This window comes from Apteryx mantelli, chromosome 2 (genome assembly GCF_036417845.1).
Source record: "Apteryx mantelli isolate bAptMan1 chromosome 2, bAptMan1.hap1, whole genome shotgun sequence".
Taxonomy (NCBI): domain Eukaryota; kingdom Metazoa; phylum Chordata; class Aves; order Apterygiformes; family Apterygidae; genus Apteryx; species Apteryx mantelli.
The window spans coordinates 151,496,911-151,524,424 of NC_089979.1; the positions used below are offsets into that span (position 1 = coordinate 151,496,911).

Sequence of the window (27,514 nt, forward strand, 5' to 3'; positions counted from 1 at the left end):
GGGGCCGGGGACACCATGGCCTTGCGCTGGTGGTGGCGGTGGCGGTGCGGCGCCTCCTCCCGCCGCGCGCCGCCGCTCGGCTCCCTGCCGCGCCTCCGCCTGCCGGGCCCCGGCTCCCGGCCGCCGCCGGCCCCCAGCGCGGCGGTGAGTGCGGCGGCGCGGCGCGGCCGCGGGCGCCTGGAGGTCACCGGCAATGAATGGGGCGGCGGCGGGCGGGAGGGAGCCGCGGGGCCCGGGGCCCGGCGGTGGCGGGGAGCCGCCGCTCCGCCGTGGTTCGCCGCGCGGGGCTGAGCCGTTAACGGCTCCGCGTTGCGGCCTGAAGGCCAAGCCCGCGTTTCCTCCGGCCGCTTTACTTTTTTTTCAGTGAATTCCCTTTAGGTGGAAAACGCGGTTTGTTATTAAGAGGCTTATTAGTATTACTTTTTTTTTTTTTAGTAGCCGTGGGGCAGAAGGGCGTCAGAGGGGGGGGCGGCAGCGCGCGGGCTCCCGGCGCGGCGGCCGTTGGCGCCCGTGCGGCGGCGCCGGGGGCAGTGGCGGCCGGGCCGTGGCCGAGGCCACCCGCCCGCCTTTCATCCAGGGCAGGCAGGGTGCCTGCTGATCTCCGTCGCTTTTGAACTCGGAAGCGGGAAGGATTCGTTAGACCTAGAATGGCTGTGGCGCCCCGCTGAACCGACGCGATGGTTCAGGCACGAGCAGGAAGGTGCAGCGGAGCCAGAGCTCGCGGTGGTGGTGAGGCCAGGCCGCGTGCGAGAGGCCTCTCCTCCCTTCCCTGGCACGGCAGCAGGGTTAAGCTTTGGCTCACGGCTTTTCAGGGCTGGGCTGGTTACTGTGATGGTGAAGAACCTCTCAGGCTCTTCCCTAGGTGGGAACGGAGAAAGCGAGTCTTTTGTTTGTAAGAGATTTTGAATATATTCACACATAAGTTTTAGTCAAAGTTGTAACAGTTTTGGAGGGGTCCTTTCATTTCATTCGCTTATGCCTTCCCCATAAGGCCAAGCTACTCTTTTGACTTGCGTTGAAATGTTCTGGCTATAATACGTCCAACATCACGTATTACCCAGTGTATTACAATGTGAAACAGCAACGTAAAGGAGGGAGACTGTTTGTGCCCTCACCAAAGGAAACACAGGAAGAGCTCAGCCATTGTCAAACAGAAAATGGTAGGAGTTATAGGAGAGAAAGGACTTGGAAGCAGTCGTGGAACTGGCACTTTCGCCTTTTGGACTCTGAAGTCAGATAGCAGTGAGTTGCAAATCTACAGTAAACTAGGGTTCCTGCCTTCCAGGGCTTGTCTACTTGCCTTCGCTTTTACCCCCTTCAAGGGGGGATGACAGAAGGATGCCCGGGAGCCTGTGCTCTTGCTTTACACCCTGTGTGCAAGGGGGGAGAGAGGCATTTCAAACCATGTACAAGGAGACTTTGAGGAATGAGGAGCAAATTTAGGGTTTTTTTAAGACACTTCTGTGCAGGTTTTAGGGGCTGCTCAGTTCAGTGAATATGCGATTGTAATGATTTCTGGGTGGGTCAGCCCTACACTGACTGAGCCCCTGAGTCAGGGTGCACTCAGAGCAGCAGGGCTGGGCAAGTTCCTGGCAGCGTTGCTGTGAGCAGAGCAGAAAGAGTTGTTTACTTTCTCAGCTTATCTTTGCTGGAATCATGTACTCAGGTTGTGCCTGAGTCTTCCCCCAGGCTCCTGGTCTCCGTCTCTGAGGAAAGATCTTTGGAGAGATTGCTGGCTTAGGAGGCTAAATTCTTGACATCTGGCAGGGAAGAAGTGTGAGTGTGAATTAGAATAAGAAGCAAGCTGAATTAAAATCTCTTTAGGGGAAAATAAGGACATGTTCTTCTTTAATTGGTGTGGCAGTTTACAGAAACAACACTTATCCTGTTCTTTGTGCCTTGACTGGTGCGATCTAGATTTATTTGCAAGACAGGGAATGTTTGAAAAGAAACTGCACCTTCTGTATGTACAAAAGCAAGATTTTATTAGTGCAGCTCTCGGGAGTTAACTGATATGCCTTCTGGGCTGTTCCAGCGAGGGGAGAAAGTTCAACGTTCCTGAATGGAAGAGTCAGTTTAAGTCAGAAGCTAATGTACATATTGACAGTTATGTCGCATGTGATATGGAAGGAGATTATAAGGCTCCCTTTGCTACTGGGTTGTTAAAAGGGGGAACTGCAGCAGTATTAAATGACATGCATTTATTTTCGTAATCAAATGTTTTCTGTCAGTTTAAAGATTTTGATTTTAAATTAATCCTGATTTTTCTTTTCACAGATGTGTCACTTCCTCCAAAGAAGTACAATTTTGTCATTTCCAAAAATATGTAATATACTTTGGCGGTAAGTTAGAAATCCATATTGCTGTGTAATGGGTAAAGACATAATTACTGGGTGAATTGCATTGTTAAAGCTGTGAGTTGTAAGCTTAGACTGCAAATAAGATTATTTGCTTTAATACATAGTTGAATGTTTCTGTATAGACTCCGTTTTTGCTATTGTGGCATGGAGTTGGACCTTAAATACTTGTATTCTGGAAAGCACTGGGCAAAAGCAAGAACTCTTCAAAAAGACCTGAAAGGTTCACTTTAAGACAGGAAACATAATAAGAGTCATAAACTTCAACTCCAGGGAACCTCAGAAAATCAATTCTAAGCCCTCTGAATCCTGAGGCATACAGGTGAAGCTTTTACCCTTTATTGTTGACTTGATATAGCATCATCATGTTACCTGAAAGTATTGATTTAATTTTGATAGGTCTATGTAAAGCACTTGGCTGTGTAAAGGAGAATTTTAAAATCCAAGTCAGAAATATTTTCCCAGAAGGGTATAGGAGAGGGAGGATAGCAACAAAATCACTGTGTTACAGGAAGATGAAGACTTCATCTGCAAATGTATACTATACCATAAATAGTGTATGCCAAAGGAATACACTGAAAGCAATATAGGGTTTTTTTATTTCTCAGAATAATAGTAATCTATTAAGCATGTTGGGAAGGTTCTTAATTGCTTTCCAAATGCTGCACTTTGCCAACTCCTACAAGTGTGCAGCCATTGATATATAGCTGTGCTGTCCTTGTTCTTCATTAGCTGGCTGAAAAAATGTTTTGATGCCTTCTGTTTAATTTTTAGCCATTTGTTTAAATTTTATGTGACCGAAGAGGAGGAAGTGCTTTGAAATGTTTCTATTTGAAGATTCAGGAAAAGCTTGCTTTTAACAATGTTATTCTTTTGAAAAAACACTGTTGTCAGGCTTCATCATACAAGTATATCACAAATGTGCAGCTGTAGGAAGACAATTAGTGATGAAAAATATCAAGACCCTTTTCAACTTGGTAGAAAGGACTTGAAGAATCTCTATGAGGATATTAAAAAGGTAAGGGTTTTTGACTACTCTGAGATGTTGTAAAGATTCAGACTTTAAAAGCAACCACAGCTTAGGAAGGCAGTCACTGAAGGAATATTCTTTATGTACAGAAACAGCTGTCTGAAACCTAAACAGAAGGCAAGAGACCATTATATCTTACGGAACCAGAATTCAATTTTGTTTTCTCTTGATTTACATAGGTGGAATATTCATTTGCATCTCCAGTTACCATGAAAAGTAATCTTAAAAACAACTGCAACTTGTATTAAGTGAAATGAATGCATGCAGGAACCTTATACATGCATGCTGTTTGCTCACACTAACAGATTGGCTTTGTAACTTTTATGCTGATATATTATTTTCCTTTTTACAGGAATTACTTGTATCTACAGCAGAACTTAGGGAAATGTGTGAATATTACTTTGACGGGAAAGGAAAGGCCTTTCGACCAATGATTGTGGTGCTAATGGCAAGGGCTTGCAACATTCATCATAATAATTCCAGGTGAGTCTGTCACCTTTAAGTATATGAACATGTATCTTACTTTTAGCTTAATCATTCCCATGTTCCCCAAAAATGTGTCTAGTAACTTTATGAAAATAAAAAGCGCTTCAGCAAAACCTGAATTTAAATTCCACTGTGAGGCTGTATTTTGGTAGTTAGCAGTGTGAAAGGAATTACTGGTTTTGATACGTACTTCCAGTAAAATGGTGGATATACTAGCGAATAATGTTGCCAAATCGTGATATTTGTGAAGGTTTCAGTCAATTATAGCTTCTTGTATAAATGCTTTTTTACAACCTGTAATATGCCTCAAAACTATATAAATTTGATTAAAAGTATTTTTCATTTGTAACCATTCCTATAGCTATTAAACTGTTGTCACAGATAAGAACTTCCTTACTGTGAGAAGAAACTTCTATAACTTTTTTTGTAATTACACAGAAAAACCAGTAAGCAGGTTGTATAATTGTATACAATGCTCTGAGACATACAGTAAAGTCAGAGGTATTTTTCCCCTCTAGGATCAGGTTTCTAATCCTTTAGCAGAAGATTCTAAGCTTAAAACTGGTGTAATCCTCATGTTCTTCAAGTTATATGACTTCTGAAGGCAATTTTAGCAGAGGAAAATCATCATGCTTGCCTTGTACTCTCTGTCACTCATTGCTCTGGCTGATGGCAAATTCTTCTCTCAACACGTTCCTGTCAGTTGTTATGTTTGCATTTGAGGAAGGATGTTGGCTGGAATGTTCCCTGTATTCTAGCTATACTTCCAGTCTTCTCTGGTATAGAATTTCAAATTCAAAAAGTTTGGTCCCTTGCCAGGAGTATTTCTAGACCACTTTGTTAGTCTTAAGGGATTCTTCCTAGCTCTTGCAACAGTTTTTCCTTACTAATAGGTCAGTGCCTTGCTGGACTTGATCTCTACATCAGAGCATGGCATATGTTTTGCTGCTTGATGTGGTGCCTCTCCCAGTACAACAGTGTTTCCTCCCCCCTTCCCCCTCGCCATGTGAATATAATTTTTAAGGAGAAAGAAAAACCTAGTTGGCAAGTGTTGTGCCCTGTATGTGCCAGATCCTCTTGTCTTAGGAAAACGTTGTCCAGGTTTGATAATCTACACTCCAGCCTGATGCTGTTCCCTCTTCAGTACTTTTCATTGGCATTGTCTTAGAGGTAACACAAGGAACAAAATAATTTGGAATTCCTCAAGCAAATCAGTGCTGTGACAAAGGGCTTAATATTTTCATGAGTGACCTTGGCATAAAAAACAGGAGTGCGGTGATGGCACTTCTTGATGATGAAACTACCCTTGATTCAGAGGATAATTAGGCCACCTATGGATGGGATGAAAGGAAGCATGCTAAAACAAAAATGTGTCAGTAGCACAATAAAACAAAAATGTCTGCTTGTGCTTTGAGGCTTATCAGTGTCGCACTACAGTATAACCCCCAGTGTGATTTACAGCCAGCTTGTCTATGAAAAATCTGTGATCCTAGCACACATCAATCACAGCGCATCCAGTTGAGCTGAGGAAGTAGTAATATCATTGTATGTGGCTCTTGTGAAATCATCTGCAGCCCTGATACTTATGTTCAAAGAAAAAAAAATGACTCAGGGTGTCTTTCAGGAAGGATTGCAAGGATAATCAGGGAGAATGGAGGACTTGTCTTAGATAAAGAGTCCAAAAGAGCTTGGCTCTTCCAGTATTGCAAAATGAAGGCTATGGAGATAGATAATTGTGGTCTACAAATCCATCAGAAATAGGAGGGAAAGAGCTATTTAAGACAAAGAGCAATGTTGATGAGAGTCATAAACTCAGCATAGAAATTCAGGAGACTTTTACTAACTGGGACAGTGAGATTTTAGAACATCCTCCTAGTCAGAATAATGGAAGAAGAGAGATTTGTCTTATTCTAATGCCTAGCATGACAAAATTGTGAACAAGATTATGTAGAGTATATGCAATACCAAGGAGGCTAGAATTAATGTAAGGAGGCGTGCACTGTATGGTGTGATCAGTGGACCAGGTGCAAGAGGTAGACATAGGAGGAACTGAAATTAGGCCTGCAGCTATCTAATGTACCTTTGCGAAAGTTCTTGTCTCTTATATCTTTCAGATTCCTGCCTTTACTTGTTCAAGGCATTTTTGGCATCTTTAGGCATATGTATGTGCTCACATGTAAAATATGTTTTTGTCCATGTGCTATGCTGTCGTGAAACCCTTGAGACTAGGTTTGAGCCCTGCCCTATGCCAGTGAGAAAATCTGTTCTCTGGGCTGAAGCGTGGCATATGCTTAAGGGCAAGTGTTTGTTGCTTGATAGTCGACTCTTAGCACCAATGCTCTGAGTTAGATACTGGTGCGATTTGACACCTTTGTATATCTCTTGCAGTTTTTATCTGCACCTCTGAACTATGTTTGATGTTTAAAAGCCTCTTCCTTAATCTGAGTGTTCCTTGTATAGGGACAGGCTGAGTCACCATTTCTCTCATGTTGTTTTTAGGATGAAATTCTGAGTAGGGAGAACAGAAATATTTAAACAAAGGAAAGGGATGAAATTGTAGGGTATTTACCTTCCTCTTCTTTGCTTTGTCCCCCTTTCTCTAAGTTTGTGATTTTTATTAAAATTCATGTATGTTTATGCAAGCCTTCAGGGTACTGTTTTTTGGTTCATGCGTGATGACAAACATCTCAGGATTTGGGAGGCCAAAGAATAGTTTGTCTTATTTTGGTTGCCCACTTACTGTGAGTTGATTCCATTTCAAAAGCAAAAGAGAAGAAAATGCATATGAAGTTCTTGAAGCAGGCCGTGTGTTACACCAGCTTCTGAGTTTTAAACTGTTAATCATTATGTAATATATAGGAAGCATGTGTACTTCCAGGCCATGTTGGTATTGATTTCATTGTTGTTGCTTCTTACAGCAATGTTGCTTCTTGGTGACAAACTATTCCTCCAATTTCTTACTCTTCATGAGTAAGATTGTACATGTAGAGATGGAAACACTTCATGTTCGTAACTCTGCTACTCTGATAATATAGACCAAAAAAATTCTTGCTTTCCATTCTTCTTCTACTGACTCTTTTTGAGATGTTTTTCCTCTTTCACCTTGTCATTTCCCTTCAAGCATTTTTTTCTCAGTTAATATTGATTCTTCTCTCAAACTTGCTTTTCTTTGAAGCTTTGATTCCCCCTTTTGCAATCAAAGATACTGGCCAGAACATCTGTAGACTAGTGTTTTGTATCATGGGGTGGATAACAATCACAGATCACTGGGGTAAGCCAGCTTCCCGTGCTTTCCATCCCTAGCATTTTTTCTTCTGCCTCTGGGGTTTGTTCATCTTGCTGCCATTCCCAACTGTCATATAACTTTCTGGATCCAGCGTGCTTTTGCCTGTGTGTGCCTGTGTGCGTGTGTGTGTACACAGTAGTAGTAGAAAAGGTAATATTCTTCCTTGTTTGGGTCTTAAAGTTAGAGGCTGCAGCTTTACCAGGTTATAGGTCCTGATCCTATGAGGCAGTCTACAGAGACCCCTTTGTCTTTGCAGAGCCCTGCCGCAGTAGTTGAGATGCTTCAAGTGAACGAGAGGATACCCAGTTAGCAATGCTTGCGCACTGGCTGCCTTAATCATTTTTATTAGGTTTGAGGAAGGTAGTTATTTAGAAAGCCCTCAGTAGGTTAGCTGTCTTTTTCTTGAATAAGATCACTTTATTGTGGTCACTGCAAGAAAAGTGACAGTTGTAGAAGGTGATAATGAATCTAAAACATTATCAAAAGATCAGCATCTGAAGCATTCAAGTTGTTTTGTCCTAGTATGAGTTTTTTTGTTTGTTTTGGAGGGCTTTTTTGGTTGCTTGGGGTTTTTTTTGGTTTTGGTTTTTTTTTCCCCTTTATGATCCAAGTGCCAGAAGACCAACCCTTAGTTCTCAGGTCCCTTTTATAGCTGCTTTTTGTATAATGACAGCAGCTTATTTTTGTGTGAGAGTGAGAATTGTTGTAAAGAGTTTAAGCTGAGATCATGCAAATCCTCTGTTTCACACATCCTCTCGCATTTCTTCACACAATGCCTATGGGCAGATTTCACAGAATTATCACTTAGTCTGACTGGACCTATGATTCTGTATAGGGTGTATTCTCAAGAGATGTTTGTGAATAGGAATTTTTATTTCTATTTCTGCAACCAAGTTTTGAGAGAGAGAAACTGAGATAAGAGAAAGCCAAAGAGGTGTAGAAACATCTCAATAGAGAAAATAGTGAGTACAAAAGATTTTGGGCAGGGAGAAGGGAAATAAATCTCTCAAAATGGTGAAAGAAGTAATTAAATATTATGACCTAACTAGACTCAGTAGAATAATATTTTCTCAAGAGATATGAGGACCTCCTAGCAACATTAGCCCTCTTCCCCTGCCTCCATTCCAAACCACAGTTGTCAGAGATGCCTGCATTGTGCACTGTTTTTCAGCTGTTCTGCAATTTGTAGCTGTTTTAATGCATCCTTTCTCTGTGTTTCCTCTAGTTCGCAATACCCTTCTGTATCATAGGCAACACTTCTGAAATGTTCTTTTTTTTTTTCAGCCACAGGGGCTTTACAGCAAAAAAACTATCCTGGGGAGTGTGATCATAACACAGTAATCTTGCATGTTCTTTTGCAGGTTTCCTATCTCTACGTTAACAATATTTTGTTATTGGCTAACACATTGCAAAGCTCTTTGTTGCAAACTGTAAATACAGATTGTGGTGTTTGAGGGGTTTTTTTCCTCTTTGAAGAGGGATATTTGGAGGGGAGGTTTGGGGGTTTTTAGTTCTTTTTATTTGTTTGTGCTTTTAACACAAACAAGATCATCCTTAGTCTTGTTCTCTGTGTATGAAACAACTTTTATTATGTGAAAACTCCAGAGTACTATGGGTCTGTAAAAACTTATCATAGAATCAAGCAGGGAGTCATAGTGAAAAATAGTACATGATCAAGGACATAAAGATGAATATAATACATGTGCAAAAAGAGAAAGTTAGTTATATAAAATATATATTTTTATAAATACATATCATCTTGGTGTGTTTCTACTCTGAGAACGACAAAAATGGCATCTTTTCACTTATTGGACTTGTGGGATCCATTTATTCGTTGACCTGAACTACTGCTACTTTCTGTTTTTGTTTTGCAGGGGAGACAGAGTAAAAAAAAAGGCACGGAATGTGTATGATCCTGTTTCTTCTCTGCTATGTAAAATAGGCATGCTCCAATTCAATTTTCTATAGCCATCTTGTGAGAGTAATTCTACTGCAAAATTTCTTGCCGGTGATGGGAAGACACAAATTAAGTTTGCAGCAATAGTAGTCTAAAAAAGCTTCTGGTTAAATTATCACACTTGACCTGATATACTAGAAATCAGACACATTAAATATGAGCTTTCCTATGCCATTTTCAGTCACTTGTCAGAGATGAACTGCACCATGAAACAGAACTTTTCAAAACTTGCTTTTGAGATGTCTGTCATGCTGTCTTCATACTACTAAAGATGTTGGTGTGTTTGTGAGTGTTGCCATTTACTGCTACTTCCCAGCAGGAAGTCCAGTCTGCTGACATAATTAATGAAAAAGGGAGCCCCAAAAAGGAGAGGAATGCATGAAAGAGGCTGGAGACCTTTACAGTTGTTTGAAGGTAAGTTCTCCTACTTAGTAACAATAGGTTTTTTTGGAAAACTTATTCCAAACTAACATTTGACTAAATTATTAGTGCACAGTAAAATTTACCTGAAAACAACTGTGAAGGTTTCCAGCTCTTATTCTCAGGTTGTTTAAAAGCCACAATTTCACAGCCCGTGAGCCACATCCTGCTGTTTTTCAGGATGTAGAACTCCCACTGACAGCAATGCAGAGTTCTGCATAAAGGTAGGTGTCAGAACACAGTGTTATGTCAGCAGACTGCAAGATGTTCTTTCATTTTATGATTAATCACTAGATTTTAATAGATGTAGGCAATGCAAGAAGATTTTAAATTTCCTTCAGTTAAGCTGAAATGATTGTTTTCCATGTTTTTTCTCGACTCTTTTCTGTTCTGCTGGGAAATAGGGTGATTGGCTCTGTTATCTGTATACCAGAAGTAAGGTCCTGGATATCAGAACTAAGGTTTTTTTGTTTTTGTTTTTTATTCACGTGTGCATGTTGCAACTCTGTGGCAAGGCTGACTGGGACAGCCATTTCTGGGATCCTGCATGCAACCCTGATGAAAACAGGTAGAAAAAGACAGATACTTGAACAAGGCAGTGGTATTTGGATACTAGGGCAGATGGTCCTCTGTCTGACCTGGGATGGCTCTTTTATGTTCGTTTTGCCAACCTTCATCCCTAGATAATTGTTTCCATGTTCTCCCATTACCTTTTTTCACCTATTTAAAAAAGAATAAAGTAGGTGTGAACTACTGAGAGTTGAATCATCAGTGTTAGATCATCCCAAAGGCGCTGAATTTCAAGTGTAAGTGTTAGTTAGTGTTTATAGTTGTAAAGTGATTGCAGTATCATTCCAATTTCCTCAGGCTTTTGCAGACCCCCTGAAGTCTTAGAGTACTATCAGTTTAAAACAAAATCCATGAGTTATGTCTTTCAAATATAAAATACAGGCTTCTGTGCCTACTGATCAGGAGATCCTCCAGCCTGCTGGTTAGTACTGTTAGCCAGCTTTGGAGATTTTGTGATGCTACCTCTTATTGGTAGAGCAACACAGAGATAAGGAAAACTTAAAAAAAGAAAAAAAAATCCTCTCCTGCAAAGCTATGTGGCATTCTGTTACTGTCCCTTCTCTAGATGTCCGTCTCCTAGGAATCAAGTATCCTTTATGCTGTGCCATTATTATGCCATTTAATGTGTCTGGATTTAGATGTGTGCCTTGTGCCATTTAATGTAGTCTGGATTTAGAGGGACCAGAGTCAATAAATGAAGAGTTTTGCAGTATCATTAATGCAGCTATGTAGAAATGGGCCTAATGAAGATGGAAACATCCCATTGCATGTACTGTACTAATGTGATCTGACTTTCTTTTGTTTCCCTAATTCCAGGTTTGAAAGATGAGGTCCAGACCCTGAAAAAGCTGCAATAGCTGTTCTCAGAAATAATTTTTGTTTGGTTTCAGTGGAGATTTCTTACATCTAATTCACTTCATTATGTGACCTTTTATTTTAGGGAGATGCAAGCAAGCCAGCGCTCTGTGGCCGTAATTGCAGAGATGATCCACACAGCTAGTCTAGTTCATGATGATGTTATTGATGATGCAAATTCTCGGAGAGGAAAAATGACAGTCAATCAAATCTGGGGAGAGAGGAAGGTGAGTTTGCCATTATGTACAAGACTTGCCTTTGAATTCTGGCAGAGCAGAAATACCTAGGGTTTTTGTCATATTACCAGCAATAGGCCAAGAGCACAGTTCTGGCTTAGTCCAGAAAAGGTGTGAAGCGGTATGTCTGGATTGTGGGTAAGATGGGTGGTTCTGAACTTTTGGAAGCATTAGAGAAGGTACGATTGCAGTGAGATTCTTACTGATTTTAACTTCACTATGCAATTCTCTGTAGTGCTGCTGGAATACTTTGAACTTGTTCAAACTCATTCAGCACTCTGTAGGTTATCCTGTTTCAGCAGTAAACGTAAAAAGTTTTTCAGTCAGCTTAAGAATTTTTTGAAATAACTAACTAGTACGGTACAGAGCTTTTTCTGCTATCACTGACTTGCAAACTGTCCAAGAGAGGCATTTCTTTGTAGAGCGTTATAAGGAAGCTCTTAATTGGAAAATGCAAGGAAAGAAGTAAACCACTGGCATATCTGAACTTGTCATGGCACTTCAGAGCTGATATGGCATAACACAGCGGAATGGTCAAATAGAGTGGTAACGTTTAAAGAATCTTAACAGGCAAACATATATTCAGATATTGCATACAGGGAGGACATTGCTTATATAGCAAATAAAAACTGTAACATAGGGATTCAAAAATGGTTCCAGTTTAAATATTTGGTTACCTCCTGTTTTGCTCTGTTAGAATGAGAAATGTGTATTTTATGTAGGAAAATGATGTGACTAGACCTGCCAAATAGAGAGAATCCTGTTGTTTCTGAACACTTATAGGAAAAGACTTAAAAAATATATATATATATAAATTATTTATTTATTCTTAGGCTGTTCTAGCTGGTGATTTCATCCTCTCAGCTGCTTCTGTAGCTTTAGCACGAATTGGAAACACTACTATCATCTCTGTTTTAACTCAGGTGATTGAAGATTTGGTGCGTGGTAAGGTCTCTTTCTATTTTTATCTTCAGATTTGTTTGCCCAAGCAATAAACCCACAAATAACTCCTATCTATGCAACTTCTTAGGTGAATTCCTCCAGTTGGGTTCCAAGGAAAATGAGAACGAAAGATTTGCTCACTACCTCGAGAAGACTTTTAAGAAGACTGCAAGTCTTATAGCAAACAGTTGTAAAGCAGTATGTACGTCTGTCTCTTCTAAAGTTAACATACCATACTGTAAGCTTCACAGCTAAACTCCTAATTATTGATGCTTTCTCTGGAGACGCTTCAAAGTAAACCCTTTAAATGGTATTCTGCCAGAATCTAAATGGGTTTGAGATTGTGGATTCTATCCCAATTCAGCTGTGCAGCCTCCAATATTGGTTTTCTTTTTTTTTTTTTTTTCTGTTTTATATTCATGCACAGGTTTATTGTTATCCTCACTTAAATCAAAATAAGGTCCACAGTGGCTGCCTCTAATTTACAAAATTCTGCAAGCTTGAGCCAGTGTTTTTAATGTCAGTTGAGATTTGTTGAGCCTGTATTTATTTATTTATTTATTTATTTATTTATTTTAGGCTACTCGCACATCTGGTCCCACTCATTGGTGTAGAGAGGGACCTTAAATGAAAACAATGGGAGGAAACAACTATTTTGTGTATATTCTTATCTAGCATTGCTTTAGAAAGGGAAGACATTGTCCTTTGCTATTCATTAAATCATAGGATTTAACTATGTTTCACTGGATAAATTTTAGGTGACTAATCAAGTGGTTCTGTCTTGTTGTGTTGCACTGTAAAAGGAATATGTACTTGCTGATTTGCCTGGGGGGTTTAATTATCAGTTGGTGGGATCCTGCTATATCCAGCACAACCTGTCATTCAGTTTTGTTAGTTCATTACAAAAAGACCTGTTTAAAGATTATGTTTATATTCAAAAAAAACCCCCATGTTTATTAACATTGCAAAGAATGGAGAAGATGGGCAATAATCTCACCTCAAGAGAGTTACAGTTTTTATTAAAGGAGGAATAGCAGCTGCATGCCATAGCAAGGGGGAGTTCTAAGAGAACTGGACTAAAAATATGTGCTAGTTTTAATCAGCTTCCTTTGTTCTCAGAGAACTGTTGCATTTGTGCATTAGACAGTAGTTGAAAATTGCTTAAATCAAGAAGACTGTATAGAACAAGAGACACAAATTTAGTAGGGAGGGAAAATACTTTCATTACCTGAATTCTCCTAGTTGGATGAAAGAACTTCAGTCTTCTGGATCGTTCATATTAACGGTAGTATGACACAGTAGAGAATCTCCCTTTGCAATTCTTCATTTATTTTAGTAGGAAGTTGGAGTAGTAGGGAGAGTCACATTATCCTGCTACCTCAATAAAAATGTGTAAGTTTTTATACTCATTTTGACAATCTTCCTAAAAGAACCTTCATGGATAGAAGAAGAATCACCTTCCCACACCTTATCCCACTTCCCACTCAAATCCTTACAAGAATTAAGGATTTGAGTACTTCCTTCCAGATTGTGTGTGAGATGCTGGTTAACAGGAAGGAAACATGTTTGGCTGCTATCTTCCAGTAGTTGTTCTGAGCATAAGTATGCTTTCCAGTGCTGACTTGCTGGAATTTTATATGCAATAAAATTGTGTTATAAAGAAAAACAAGAGATTGGTTTTGTCATAAGGACAGACCTTACTTGCATGCAGTGGCAATGGCTTGTATATACATCTCTCCATCAGTTTCTTTCTGCATGAGTTAGGAGAACTATGCTGATACTCCTAGCAGTGAAAAGATATTTTTGATGGTTTAGGCCATTAAGGAAAAGGATGGAATCAGAAGGGTGTTGCGTTATCTGCAGCAAAGATGATCACTAAGATCACCAGTTCTAGCTTGAAAAGAAATTCACCTGTATTTCAGTTGGGAATGAATAGTATTCACACCTTGTTTTCAGGGACAAAGCTAAGGAGAGAGATTATTGATGTTCACGACATTATTTACAGCTTAACAGGCTAGTGTGTCATTGGAAGCAGCTCAGATCTTGTTAATGATAGAAACAAATCAGTGTCTGATTTCCTATGTATAAATAAGATAAAAGTATTACCTGAAAAAAAGATGTCAAACTAATTTGAATGTTCTTTTGGAATCCTGCACTATGTGATGCCCTTGAGAAGGCAGACTAGGTATTCCTTGTAAGATCTCTAAACAAGATAATGGACAGTGTATTAACACTAGTGTATTCACTGCATTGGGTGTCTTCTGCATCTTCAAAGCATCACTGCACTTGAGTCAAAAATCCTTTAAGGTAGACTGTTATGTACATTAAAAAAAATGGCTATTCAAGATGTTAGAGCCATTGCAGTCTCCAGTTTTTCTACAACAATTCTGCATGGGGGAATGTGTACTGAAGTTACAGTCAAAGTAATATATTGCAAAAGGAAATGGTGGCATATGGCCCAGAGGGTGACTGAAGCCTTAGTTACTGAGAGGCATTTCTCAGAGAACATGAGAGGGTGACTCTAGTTCAAGAATTCAGAAACAATAAAGCAGAAGTGGAATTTCCATCAATCATCAGGCAAATTGGAGATGGCAAAATAAGCTTAGCAGGTTCTTTCAGTCCTTTTTCTTGCTGTAATGTGAATTCCTAAAGCTGTTTATATTCCACCTAGCATACTTTCAGAAGAGGGCTTAAAAACATGCTTGTTTGAGATCAGTGTAAAGTTGCACTAGAAATTCTTGATTTTATCTCATAGTGCTTTTTGGCTTTTATAACTTTGGGCCTTGATCTTGCAAGCTGATCTACACAGACGTATCCTTGCATGCCTGAATGGAGTCCCCCATGGGTAAGGCAAGACTTTGTATGGAAGGTCTGCCTTAGGGACAGAAGAAAAGGAATAGTCTGCAGCTCTATATCTACCTGTGAGCTCCTGCTTAACTATTTCACAGTTTGGTGTGTGCACAGGGCTCCATCTGAAAAAACACCTGGTATGGAAGTGGTGTCTAGGAAAATTACACATCTTTGGAAATCTTAGAAGCTAGTACACCACCAACAATGTTGACTAACTTGAGGAGGTTCATACAGGCAACAGCAAAGTCCTAAAACAGATGTAGGCTCGTATCAGTGGCATCAGATATTATGGTCAGCCAGTAGATCTTTCATTTTATTTAAAATACGGTAATTCTTCTGGGGGTGTATATTCTCCAGAAACTCTTTGCTAAGAAAGAGATTAACATAAATATAGCACAGATTTTCAAGTAGATAATCTTCACGTATGTATAAGTACAGTTTTTATAAGCAAGTGCATCTTAAAATGAGTTACTTGAGAAGAGGTCAAATGCATGACAATACAAATTCGGGACAAGAAAATAGTTTTCAGTTTTGTGTAGGGGCTGCTTTCGGGCAGACCTCTTCCTCTCTCAGGTGGGCTTTTATAACACCTCTTACTTCAGGATTAGTTACTAAAAAGGATTTAAAGAGACAGGAGGAAGTCAGCAGTGTGCCCTGCAGCACTGGAGGCTAGCCACATACTGGGCTGCATTGGTAAAAGCATAGCCAGACTGTCATGGGAAGTGACTGTTCTCTTCTATTTAGCACGTGAGACTTCATGGGCAGTACCATGCCCAAGGTTGGGCTCCCCTGTACAAGACAGACATCAACATTGTGGAGTGAGTCCAGTGAAGTGCCACTGTGATGGCTGGGGGCTGGAGCACATGACTTAGCAGGAGAAGCCAAGAGCTGGGTTTAGTTTGGAGAAGAGAAGGCTAAGGGAATCTTCCTGCTGTCTCCTGCTAGATAGAGGAAAGGTGTAGAGAAGGTGGAGCCAAACTCTTTTCAGAGGGACAGTGAAAGGACATGTTGTATCATGGAAAATTCCAATTAGATATTAGGAAAAAAAATTCTCCAAGAGGTTGGTCAAGCACTGAAATGGGCTGCCCAGAGATGCTGTAGAATCTCCATCCTTGGAGACTCAAAACTCAACTGGACACAGCCCTGAGTAACCTGATCCAACTCTGAGGTTAGCCCTGCTTTGAGCATGGGATTGGACCGAATAATCTTCAGAGGTCCCTTCCAGTTATTCTGTGATTCCATTGGAAAGAGGAAATAGTGCTATTGTCTGGAAACGAGTGCTGGATGAGTCACAAATGAGAAGGCAGAATCCTGACTGCTTGAGGAGATGGGCATGGAGGAAAGATGGGAGAGCAGTAAAAGGGGAAGTCTTTAGAGCCACCTCTTCTTTCCAAGCTGGACACAAATCTAGGAGATGGAGTTTGAGGGCAGACATCTCTTGTATCATTTACAAAAATGCATATCCCTGCCCAGCAGAAGGTTTTTATGCCAGGTCACAGGTACAGATGAGTAAGTGCTTCAAACTCCAGCTGCTGTATTCTCACATGATAAATAACAGAGCAGGTGTATCTACCCAGAGCTGATCATAAAATATTTCTTGGACATGAAGTTCAGCAGAGAGGCAAGACTGGTTTATAGTCTTTCATGTAACATAAAATAATAGAAACAATTTTTTATTTAAAAAATGTTTGAAATAATGTCAAGTAGATTGACTTGCTTTATTGAATTCAAAGAACCTTTCTGAAGAATTCACTCCACTTGATATTAGGAAGAATTTTTGATCATGGTTTAGTGGAAGACATATCTGAATTCTTGCAAGATGAAATTTGTAATCAACCAGTCATGTCAGAGGAGCTATAGGAAGTCCTCAGAGGGTGAGTTTTATCAGTTATACACAAATATAATTAAGTTGACATTGTTATTCTGATCTGTATCTGTAAATATATGCTATTATGCCAGTATAGCTTCAGTTAGCTAGCCGCTCTGTGAGTGATGCAAGTTTGACTGAGGAAGAGCCAGCCTGCCTGCCTGCACCACAGTGAGTGTCCATATGGGGGCAATAACCCACAAGAGCGATTTCAGAAATTAGCTCCTAAAGGAACTCCCTAGCAGACAAGACCCTGTCATGCTGCAAGGTTTATGATGTAAGAGTTGCTCGTTGGAGGGGTGATAGGCTTATAAAACTCCTAGGTTGTCGTGGTTTTTTTTTTCCTTCTTCTTCTTTCTTTTCTTCATTGCTTGAATAGAAGATATGAAGCTCTTGCAAAGATACAAGAATTGGTTTTGCATTGATGAATTTTGCTCATGTAAAGACATTCTGTAACTCATGCTTCTGTTTTTAAATCCACATATCCTGCTGAAGTTCTTTATACAAATAATGTCTGTGTCCACAGGAAACTGTCTACCTGCACGGATAGCTCTGCTCTGACTTTCCAATTAAATGAAAAAGCTCTTCTCTTTACATGGCACTTCCTCTCCCCATCTACCAACTTTTTCCCAACTCTGACACTTTGCCATTAATGAAGATTTTGTAAAAAAACATCCATTTGAACAAAGCTGTTCTACTAAATTCCATATTTCAATTCTGTAGACTAAATTTGATGGTAGCTAAAGATTTCATTAAAGCAGGTTAGATGCAGCCTTTCTGATCTTGTTTGATTTTTATTACAGAAGCAACCAAAAGTTTGCTAGGCATTGTGTAGTAGTAGATGATGTCAGCTTTTGGGGGCAAATACTACCAATTAAGAGACAAGTATCAAAAGGAGGATAAAAGGGCAAGATGTTCCAGTTTGATAGGCCTTGGCAACTTTTATTTAAATGACTTATAATTCTAGTTCACTCAGGATAATGCCCTTCAGGACTCTATGTGATTCAACATAAATTAAGTAGCATAACTTCCCTACTTTACTGTCTTCCTCTTTATCAAGCCATCCAGATTCCTCAGAGTTTACTAGTTATCCATGGGTACAGATAACTGGGAGGCTTTCTGGTGTTCAGCAGAATGAAATGCATTGACACATGAAACAGTCCCTGATATTGTGCAAGTTGCAATGCATTTATTGGGATATATCCTTCAGTATCTAATGTTGTTTCCTATTTTCATCTTCATGTTCACCTTCACAGCTCTTTCGGGACTGGTTTTTAGTTTGGGGTTGTTTTTAAATGATCCTACCTTTCATTACCATTGAAGAGGATTTTTTTTTTTATATGCATATTTTTGTGTTGTGTGGTTTTCCTAACATATATTTTTAGTCTTAAATTAAATAAAAATGCATCTTCACTCCTTCAGTTAGTTGCAGCAGTTTGTGTCTGGATTTTTGTCCCCTAATTACTTTATCGAAGGTTAGCATAAAGCAGTATTTAAGTATAACCAACCTCATTTGGCAAAGTGTTTAATCAATATATAAATGCAAAAGCCTAAGTGTCTTACCTTGGGGCAAGATATTTATTCTCAAATCTTAACATGTCCTATATTCTAGTTTTGTGAAATTTATTCAGCAAAACTTTTATGTCACATACTCAATTCCTGTATCCATACCCAACTAAAATGTTTATTTCTATTTGTTTGTCTCAGTTTAGTGATACTTCTATCTAACCTGGTGTATTTCCTTCATTCCTATCTTATTTTTCTTTGCCGCTAATTATCTCTTGACACTTTTCTCTGCAAGCTATCAGCTCATCTTCATGAGAACTTCAGTTTTGGATAGTTAGCATCACCCCTAAAAATAACCTTTTTTTAATCTCAACTTTCCTCCTAAATTGGGTGCAACACTTTCAGTTTTGTGGCTCTTTTATGAAGCATGTAATGTCCATTTATCTGCTATCTGACCTCCAATTATCCCATGGCTGATTTATATATGTCATAAATTTCATTCCCCTGTCCCTGGACTGTAGATGACTACCAGTCTGCATGTACAATGCAACTGTATTTCTTCTCTCTCCATCTTTGCATTATAATTTCTAACCATGATAAATATATAATAAAGTTAATCTCTTTGAAACTCGAATATATTTTTAATACTGCACTGCTGTTCAGTCTTGTTTTCTAATTGGCCTGGCTTTTTGTGTGTATCCACAGAGATAGGCAAGAATGTGCTGCTGATGCGGCTTTTTTTCCCTCTCCCAGATTCCTACTGTACATGCTTGCTATGTTGTACCTAGGGTCAGAGACTAAAAGTGGATGCTAACTAAAGCTTTCTGTTTTTTTCTTTTTTTTTTCCTTTTATTTTTTTTCCTTTTCAGGTTTCTATTCTAGGCTGCCCTGATCCCAAAGTTCATGAGATTGCATACCAGTATGGGAAAAATGTTGGCATAGCTTTTCAGGTAGTGTATTCCTCTGCTTTTGTTGAATTAATGAGAATCTAAAGTTTAACCTTTTGAAAACTGTCCTGAAATCAATGTGGGCTATTTAAATCCTTTAAATAAATCTTCTCTTAATGAATGAGGATTATTCTGTATTTAGCGCTCTTTAAAAAAAAAAATAATAATAATCTGTATGTTTATCTCTTTCCAGCTAATAGATGATGTGTTGGATTTTACATCATGTGCTGACCATTTGGGGAAACCAACAGCAGCAGATCTCAAGCTGGGATTAGCCACAGGCCCTGTCTTGTTTGCTTGTCGACAGGTAAGTCCACAGGAACTCTTCTCTCCAGAAAGAGAGTGTGCATTGCTCTTTTAAAGGAATATTTTGTAAACTTTAAATCTAATCTCTGAATTAATTAAATGGTTTTAGATGCTGTTGTATTTTTGACTTCCTTGGCAACAGTGGTTTTGCAGTTGCATTTTTCCTTTTTCGTTCTAAAGATTTCTAGGCATTCACAAAGAAGAAAAAAATACTAATTGACTTTAAAAGAAGATATAGTAGTATGACCACACACAATTAACCAAACTGAAAAGAAACAAAGATGCATGCTTTCTTCTATTTGTTTGCAGTGATAATACTGGTAGATGTTAAGATTGGAAAGTATTGTAGAACTGAGGAGGTAAGGAATAAACCTTTGAACCTTAAAATAGTGTTTTCAAGCTCTAAGCTAACTTGGACCTAATGGTGAAACAGAAAAAAGGAAAAGCAGATCTCCACAAGGAAGCAGTTGTCTATGTTGTCTCTGCCATCATCTGGAGACTGGAAGGGAAATTGGGATCCACAAACTAGAAAATGTAGGAAGCTTTAGAGAGGGTGCAAACTAAAGTTCAGCTAAGAATTTTTAGCTTTCACTTGCATCAGGAGCTTCCATCCTAACCCCCCTGCTGGATATGTCTGCTGCATATGAGCAGATCAACTTTACAGCACATGCAGAGAGGTCCAGCTTGAACACATCAGGTCTACAGCGTGAGAGATGAACATGGCCTGGGCATGTACCAAAGGTCAACGCTTTCAAGACCAGCTGGATTTATTGCACATACATGTTCTTCTGGGTTGAGAAACAGCTGCCTACATGAGTGCTCTAACCATTTGGCCCTTGTATTAAAAGCAGCACTAGTCTTTTGCCACCCTGATTCAAGTGCCTAACGTTTGGAGAGGGACAGATGTTCCAACACTTTTCATGATGTTTTCTGGAGGTTATTCCTAAGCAGATTCCTGCTCATGTTCTTTGCTGAGACATCTTGTTCTCCCCAGGCTCTGAATATATGGCCCTTTTGCCAAATTCTGGACTTTGTACCCATTCTGGGGCCAAGTACTTAAAATATCTGCATAGCTTTTAGGTGGGCACCTTTATCCTTCATTGGATTTGGTCCCTTTGTCTCTTTTGTTTTCAAGCTTATCAGTTATGAAAGGGCAAAGCTTTCCATTCTTTACAGTTGTGCTACTAAAAGTAAACACGTTTTTAGTTTGCAGAAGAGAAAAGAGTATCACAAATAAAATAAGCTTAAAGTCACTCAAGATTTTCAGTGGCTCAGGGATGACTTGGAGGAGTACAAGGAAAACAGAAGTGTCAGCAGCACCAAAAAAATTAAAACTGGTGCTAATCCACAAAAGGGGAAGGGACTGATTGATTTAATGAACACCCTGTACCTTGCTCGAGCTTCTGGGTCACCTGGGCTAAGAAGATTTAGGACTTACAAACCAATCCTTCCAAAAAAACTTCACTGCATGATACAAGATTGGCCCTAACTAGTTTTAATAGGAGCTGTAGTCTGTGATCTCTCATTGGAATTGCTCAGAACTTGACACAGGAAGTTTTAAATAATTTTTCAAAAAAAATAAAACTTTGGCTTACTTTGCTCCTCTTTTTAAAACCCAAAAAGCTTAAGATTTTGGGAGTGGGAGAACGAATGTATGCATGTGTTTGTTTCCTCATCCTTTGTGCATTTACAAGGACATGTCTCTCAGAAAAGACAGGGAAGCGAAGAGTATCGGCCACGTAAGAATATAGACTAACAGATGCTGAGAACAATCCACTCCCTGTTCTCAGTGTCCTCATCCCAGCCTGTCTGCAGGATTCATGAACTTGTTCTTGAATCATTATTTCAGAATTTGATCATATGCAGCAGAATCTTATCAGTCATCAGCAACTGGAGTTGTCTAAAGGGACAGTGACAGACTCAGGTACTTGGATACAGAAAGAGGATGCAGTTGTGATTTTTTTTTTTTTAACTACTTCTTTTAGAGGAAAAACAAGGACATGTTACAGAGACTTTAAATAGGGTTTGGCAGTGAACAGGTGATACTGATTGTCTTGTGGGTGTTGACTATTCCAAATTTTTAATTAAAGCTATGCATTTATTCATCTATTTGGGCTGGCTGTCTCTGACTTTCAACCTTACCTATTATTTAATGAGTTTTATCAGGTAAGTAAGAGCTAAGTTCATAGGACAGAAAAGAACTTTGTAAGCTCTATTTTAAAATCTTACTTGTTCTTCGTAGGGCACTTCTGAACACTTCCTCATTTCTATCTTTACAGTAGGTGGGAAGCGCAGTTTTTGCTTTGAAAGGTAACCTGACCACCTTACAAAGTTTTTCACGTTAACCAGAAGGCTTCTTTGCTGACAATTTCCTGCTGTATTTAAGAAATTCATAGAACAGCACTATAGACTTACATTATATATAAACAAAATAAGTGCTAAAATCTGGAGCTTTTCTCCACAGACGCTTATCTGTGCTGTTACTAAAAGATGTTTCATCTATTTGTATCTGAGAATACAAACTCATGAGAAAAGGACTTGAAGGTAGTCCAAAATGTGATTGTTAATTATATGCTGTCTTTTTGCTTGAAATTAATATTACTGCTATCTTGCATACCGTCTAATTTATCTGGTAATCCTCCTGTTGTCTTCCTCACAAACATACCTCTAGTGCGCTTGGATCTTCAAGTGATAACCTTTCCTTCTCCTCTCCCCTCCCTCTAAAATACATCTGTTTGCATTAGAATATTGAGGAGTGAGCTTTAGACAAAAATGTTTAGGTCAACTTTAGATCTATTTATTCAGTACTTAAAGTTAGTTCACTCAAGAAAATTTTTTTAAAGAAATATACAGTAGTTATGCTAATTCTAAAGTCACTTTTAAAATAGCACAGCTCATGCGGTTTATTTTTATTGTGAGTATTCCTATCAAATGCTTATATACTGCCCTGTAAATCTGCTCAACTGCTAATAATAGCTTTTCATTAAAGGTTTGGGGATTTTTATATTCTTTAGGGCTTAAATATAAAAAGTCAAGCAATGTGCATCCTACATCATTGTAAATATGAATAATATGACAATGAATAATATGAACATTGCAATTAAATTGTCATTATATGGGAAGGAAACTGGAATCTAGAGAAAGCCAAGTCTGAGTCACCAATAAACTTTTAAATGTATCTTCTAAGAGAAGACTGCCTGTGAGTAACAGAGAAATGTCATGGCAATAAAAAAATGTTATATGTTTGTTCCCTAACAATAGTTTTGCAGATATATGGTTTCAAGACCAAAGATGTGCAAGGAAAACACATCCTTGTCTACAAGTGTACTGCAATACAATAATCTAATGACTTTCAGACGGATGAGCAAATACCTCTTTCCTTTCAAAAGAATTCCTCTGCAGAGTAGCTCTCTGAAGCTGTGGCCTTAGTTTGTTAATTAAGTACCAAGTTTTCTGTTTCTAGACTGTCTGAAGGAAGAAAGTGCCAGCAGGTTTACATGAGTGGTACAGTGACTTGCTCAGACAACTGACTTCAGTTATCTAACGGATTTATCAGTTACTGATTGTGCAGTGCTAACTACACATTCTAAGTGATTGTAAACACAAAATACATTATAGTTACAATTGTTCTCTTAACTGTCTTGTCTATATTTTCAAATCAAATATCAGATGCCATTATAAAATGTGGTTTAGATACGGAGTTGAGTAGTTGAAAACTGCTGGTTTTGTTTGCATGAATTTTAAGTTGGGCATTACCTGCAGTTTTTTGAAGCTGCAGATTAAAACCAACTCTTGCTCATTGATTTTATTCAAATTCTCTTGAGCTCCAGGTGGACTGCAGTGATTTTTTAGGCTAGTAATACTTACAGTATTTAAGATGTATTGTTTGAACAGCTTTGTTTCTTACTTCAAAAATCTCTAATCTTTACTATAAACCCATTCAGTAAAATCTTTCTTCACCAAGATCTTAGCTGGATTGTCTCTCTTAATTACAAACATGGACAAATTCTGCACTGTCCTGGCCTTTCTGTATGCAAAATCTATGTATATAAAACCCCAAAGCAATGAAAGGTGTAAGTGGATGTAACAGTATCATTAAGGGTTTTATTCAGCCTTACAGGTGGAACTGTGCAATACAGATTTAACAAACCTCTCAGTAATCTGTTGCACATGTGGGAGAGGAGGTGCTGCTAGGTGTGCTAACGTTAGCCATCACTCATGATGTAGAAATACCTGAACCAGCTTGAATACACCTGGAAGTACGCACAGCAGAAATTCCCACACTGGATCAGCTGTTCAACAAGATGAAATGGCAGGTGCTAACTTTTGCTACTACCTGGCTACATAGCCTGCCAGTTTTAAATTTTAAATGCTTAGGCTTTGCTCTACAGTAGTCTTATGCAGATTTCATGGAATTAAACCTACTGATGATCTGTGTTTATTGGTACCTCTAAATAACAACAGTGGTCAGGCAAGGCAGCTATATTATGGTTTCTTTTTCACCTTAACATGGCAGCAGCTACATGGACAACAGCTCATAAGCAGTACAAAAACTTCTCCCTTTGTGCTTAGTTTCCAGAAATGAATGCTATGATAATGAGACGATTCAGTAAGCCAGGAGATGTTGAACGTGCTCGGAAATATGTATTGCAGGTAGGACTGATATAAAGTATTTAATTCCTGAATACTGTCCCTACTGAAGTCAGTCTGAAATTCATTGCTTCTGAAGTCAACTTGCAGGGCTGTATTTTCACATAATGTTGAGCAGCATGCTACATATGGTGCCCTGTTAGTACTCTTCAGACTGCTTCACCAGCACAATGTTTTAACAGAAATGTTAGCTACTGGATTGAATAGCTTGTTGTTGTTGTTAAATAGCATAAAATCCACATAAGCAAAAAGCTCATGTTTGAAACTCAGTTCCTTCAACTGAAGAGTAGCGTTGTTCAACAACTGGTGTAAGCAGCAAGTAATTACCAATCAGTCTTACATCTGAAGTACATGTTCTGTATTAATTTTAACCGAGCCTGGTCTGAAAAGAATGAGTAATTGTGCAGAGCAAATACATATTTGGTCAGCATAGCAGGGTTTTTTTTATGTCTTGTGTGTGTGTGTGTGTGTGTGTGTGTTCTCTCTCAACCATTAGTTTCTAGTCCTACTGAATAGTATCTTATTGATAGCAGTACTGCTTTATAGTACACTTAAGTTAGCACAGATGAATTTTAAGTATTTTGAAGCTTTGGGGAAGAGATGTAAGATTCAAGGAATACAAAATTAATCCCTTTCTCCTTCAGAATATAATTGTTAAGTGTTCAGGCTGCTTACTAGCCTTAAAAAACAAAACAAAACAAACTTTCACAGTTTAACTAGACAAGGCAAACGGCAGAGGGGAGGCAGATCACTTATCCATCGCTTGTAATTGTGTTCTTGTGTAAGAGTGACGGTGTGCAGCAAACGACCTACCTCGCCCAGCGCTACTGCCATGAAGCTACAAGAGAGATCAGTAAACTACGGCCATCCCCTGAAAGAGAAGCCCTCATTCAGCTGACAGAAATGGTACTCCTGCGAGACAAGTGAGAGAACTCCTTCCACTCGTTCAGGCAGCTACTTACCAGACTGTGCCTAAATTTACTTTGAAAGTTATTTGCTTCCAATACAGGCTACCAAAAACTATTTTTTTAAAAACTTTTTTTTGGAAATTCTTTTTTAAAAAAAAAGTTTAAAGTGTTTTATTGTAGGAAGCCATACAACTCAAAACAAATCAAACTGTGTTGTACAACTGTTTTAGTGGGGGCTCTTAATGGTGAGGGTGGGGAAGATGTTTACATGTTGATGCATAAAGGCCACAGTAAGAATAAATATAATCAGTGTATCAGAACTGAAGTTGCTCCAAATTTCACTCATGTTTACAATAATAAACAGCATGCATGTTTCTATCTGGTAAACTCCTGTGAAAATAATGGTTTGAATGCTTTCCAGGCTGTGAAACTTCAGAAGTACCTGGAATTTCATATATGGGAATGGTTTATTATAAAAGACCACATGTAGACTTTAATGGGGTTATACACAAATGAAAGGTTTTCCACTTCATGGAGAAATACAGTTATGTTAGTGGTTACTAGTAATTAGCAATTAACAAGATGCAGAATTTGAGACTGCTGTAGTTGAGAAAATGAAAGATTCATTTCAACAGCCAGTCAAGCTTCCATCACACATTTATAGAGTATATTTGATACCCTATTAGAAAAGTACTCTGAAGTCCAAAGGTCATCGCTATTACAGTAGTTACCCAGTACTACTACTTTCTTTTTCAGGTTGTTTAAGGCACAGTTTGCAAAACAGAGAAGTACATCATCTCCAACCAACTGCCTGTGGTACCTTAACTCAAAAGGCAAAGTGCATGGCTCCATTACAAACAAACAAACAATCCCCCTCCCCCCAAACCACACTATATCCTATTGGGTTTGTCTCCCCTCAGTCGTATTTTAAGGACAGCCTGTTCTCTCTGTACTGGACTTGGCACATTACCAGGTCCAGATACAGTTTCCATTGAGCAATGTCAGTTATAGACAGTGTCCAACTTACTGTATCCAGATAACCAGATTCAATCAAGAACCCTTGCTAAAATTAATTTTGGAAGAAAAGAACTTTTAGAGTTTGTGTAAGTGGGTAATTCAGGTTTCATATCTAATTTATTTGCCCTCTGTCAGTGATAGAGTCATGTTACAAACATCTGCTTTTTAGTACATTGCCTGGGATAACACAAACATGATTTTGCTACGTTAGCATTCCAAACTTATTTGCCAAGCAAACCAACAAAGTAATGGACAAGACCTTTGGTTCACTTATATATTTATGAATGGAAAAAGTCATAATGTAAATTTACTCATTAAAAAAACTTGGGTACAAATTACACATACATAAGACCACCCATTTTTTGATTCACATGGACACCTTAGACCCAAACAACTCATTGTAATAGACTTTAGTGAGAATACTCCAGGTAAAGATTACAACAAATTGGAAGCATCTTGGATTTTTAAAAAAGTATATTTCAATACATAAGTTTGTATGCATGCTTTAAACAAATATAGTTCAAGAATGAGCAAAGAGTCTAAACAAAAAGTAATATGACCAGCACTAACATTAAACTTCTCATCCAGATTTTAATATGTTAGTCTAACGTAGTGTTAGTTACCATGCTGTACTGAAAAATGTAATGGCACAATCTGAATCATGGTTCATTAAATATTATATCCTACTTCCCCAGAATATTTAGGCTGGTCATAAAAATAACAATGCATATGTAAATAAGTATAACCAGTAATAAACAATTGCTTGTTTTACAAATTGCCATCAGGTAAGACATACTGTCTCCAGAGACTTAGAGAGATGGACATTCAATCATACCATTAAAACAGTATGGCCTGAAGAAATGGGCACATTTTTTTTTTGAAAGTATATTAAGACAACTCTGTTAGCTTTTAGTTACCCCTTGTAAATAATCATGGTATGACTGAATACAAGACCCAACTTGAAAAGCAAAGGATTTTAATCGGCATAGTGCATGATTGATTCAACATAATTCCCAGGAAACAAGCCAGTTACGCGATTGCAAACTCCTTCATACCAGCCGTCATCATTCTTCTTTATCACATAAATGATTGCACCCTCCATAAACGACAGCTCATCATCTTTGTCCTTTGTATAGTCATATATAGCAACAACTGTGGATTGAATAGGGACAAGTTTAGCATAGACCAGTGTTAAAATTTCTTGAAGGGGTTTTTTTTTTTTTTTTTTTTTTTTTTTAACGACTAGTTAGCTATCCTGGGATTTTCCATACTGAATATACATGGTTTTCCATGTCAGGAAAGTGAAATTTCACTTTTCTTATAT

General features: G+C 38.7%; 2 protein-coding genes across 11 annotated transcripts in view; one reads left to right on the plus strand and one right to left on the minus strand.

The window, feature by feature from the left end:
* Positions 1 to 25,493, plus strand: PDSS1 (decaprenyl diphosphate synthase subunit 1). 2 transcript variants are annotated; one of them, XM_067291824.1, is made up of 11 exons: positions 1 to 144; positions 2,278 to 2,342; positions 3,252 to 3,375; positions 3,740 to 3,870; positions 11,047 to 11,188; positions 12,031 to 12,142; positions 12,228 to 12,337; positions 19,232 to 19,312; positions 19,503 to 19,616; positions 24,188 to 24,268; positions 25,052 to 25,493. In XM_067291824.1, the coding sequence occupies exons 1-11, from the start codon at positions 16 to 18 to the stop codon at positions 25,190 to 25,192; spliced, it is 1,230 nt and encodes a 409-aa protein (XP_067147925.1). In that variant the 5' UTR covers positions 1 to 15; the 3' UTR covers positions 25,193 to 25,493. The 2 variants fall into 2 exon arrangements, with proteins under 2 accessions (XP_067147925.1, XP_013804741.2); XM_013949287.2 differs by lacking the exons at positions 1 to 144; positions 2,278 to 2,342 and adding an exon at positions 2,510 to 2,679.
* A 1,153-nt stretch (positions 25,494 to 26,646) lies between these two features.
* The window catches only part of ABI1 (abl interactor 1), a 92,119-nt gene continuing 91,251 nt past the window's right edge, over positions 26,647 to 27,514 (minus strand). For all 9 annotated transcript variants that reach the window (XM_067291823.1, XM_067291820.1, XM_067291822.1 and 6 more), the window contains one exon: positions 26,647 to 27,342. In XM_067291823.1, coding sequence (XP_067147924.1) covers positions 27,167 to 27,342 — 176 coding nt within the window. In that variant the 3' untranslated portion in view covers positions 26,647 to 27,166. The remainder of the gene's footprint in view (positions 27,343 to 27,514) is intronic.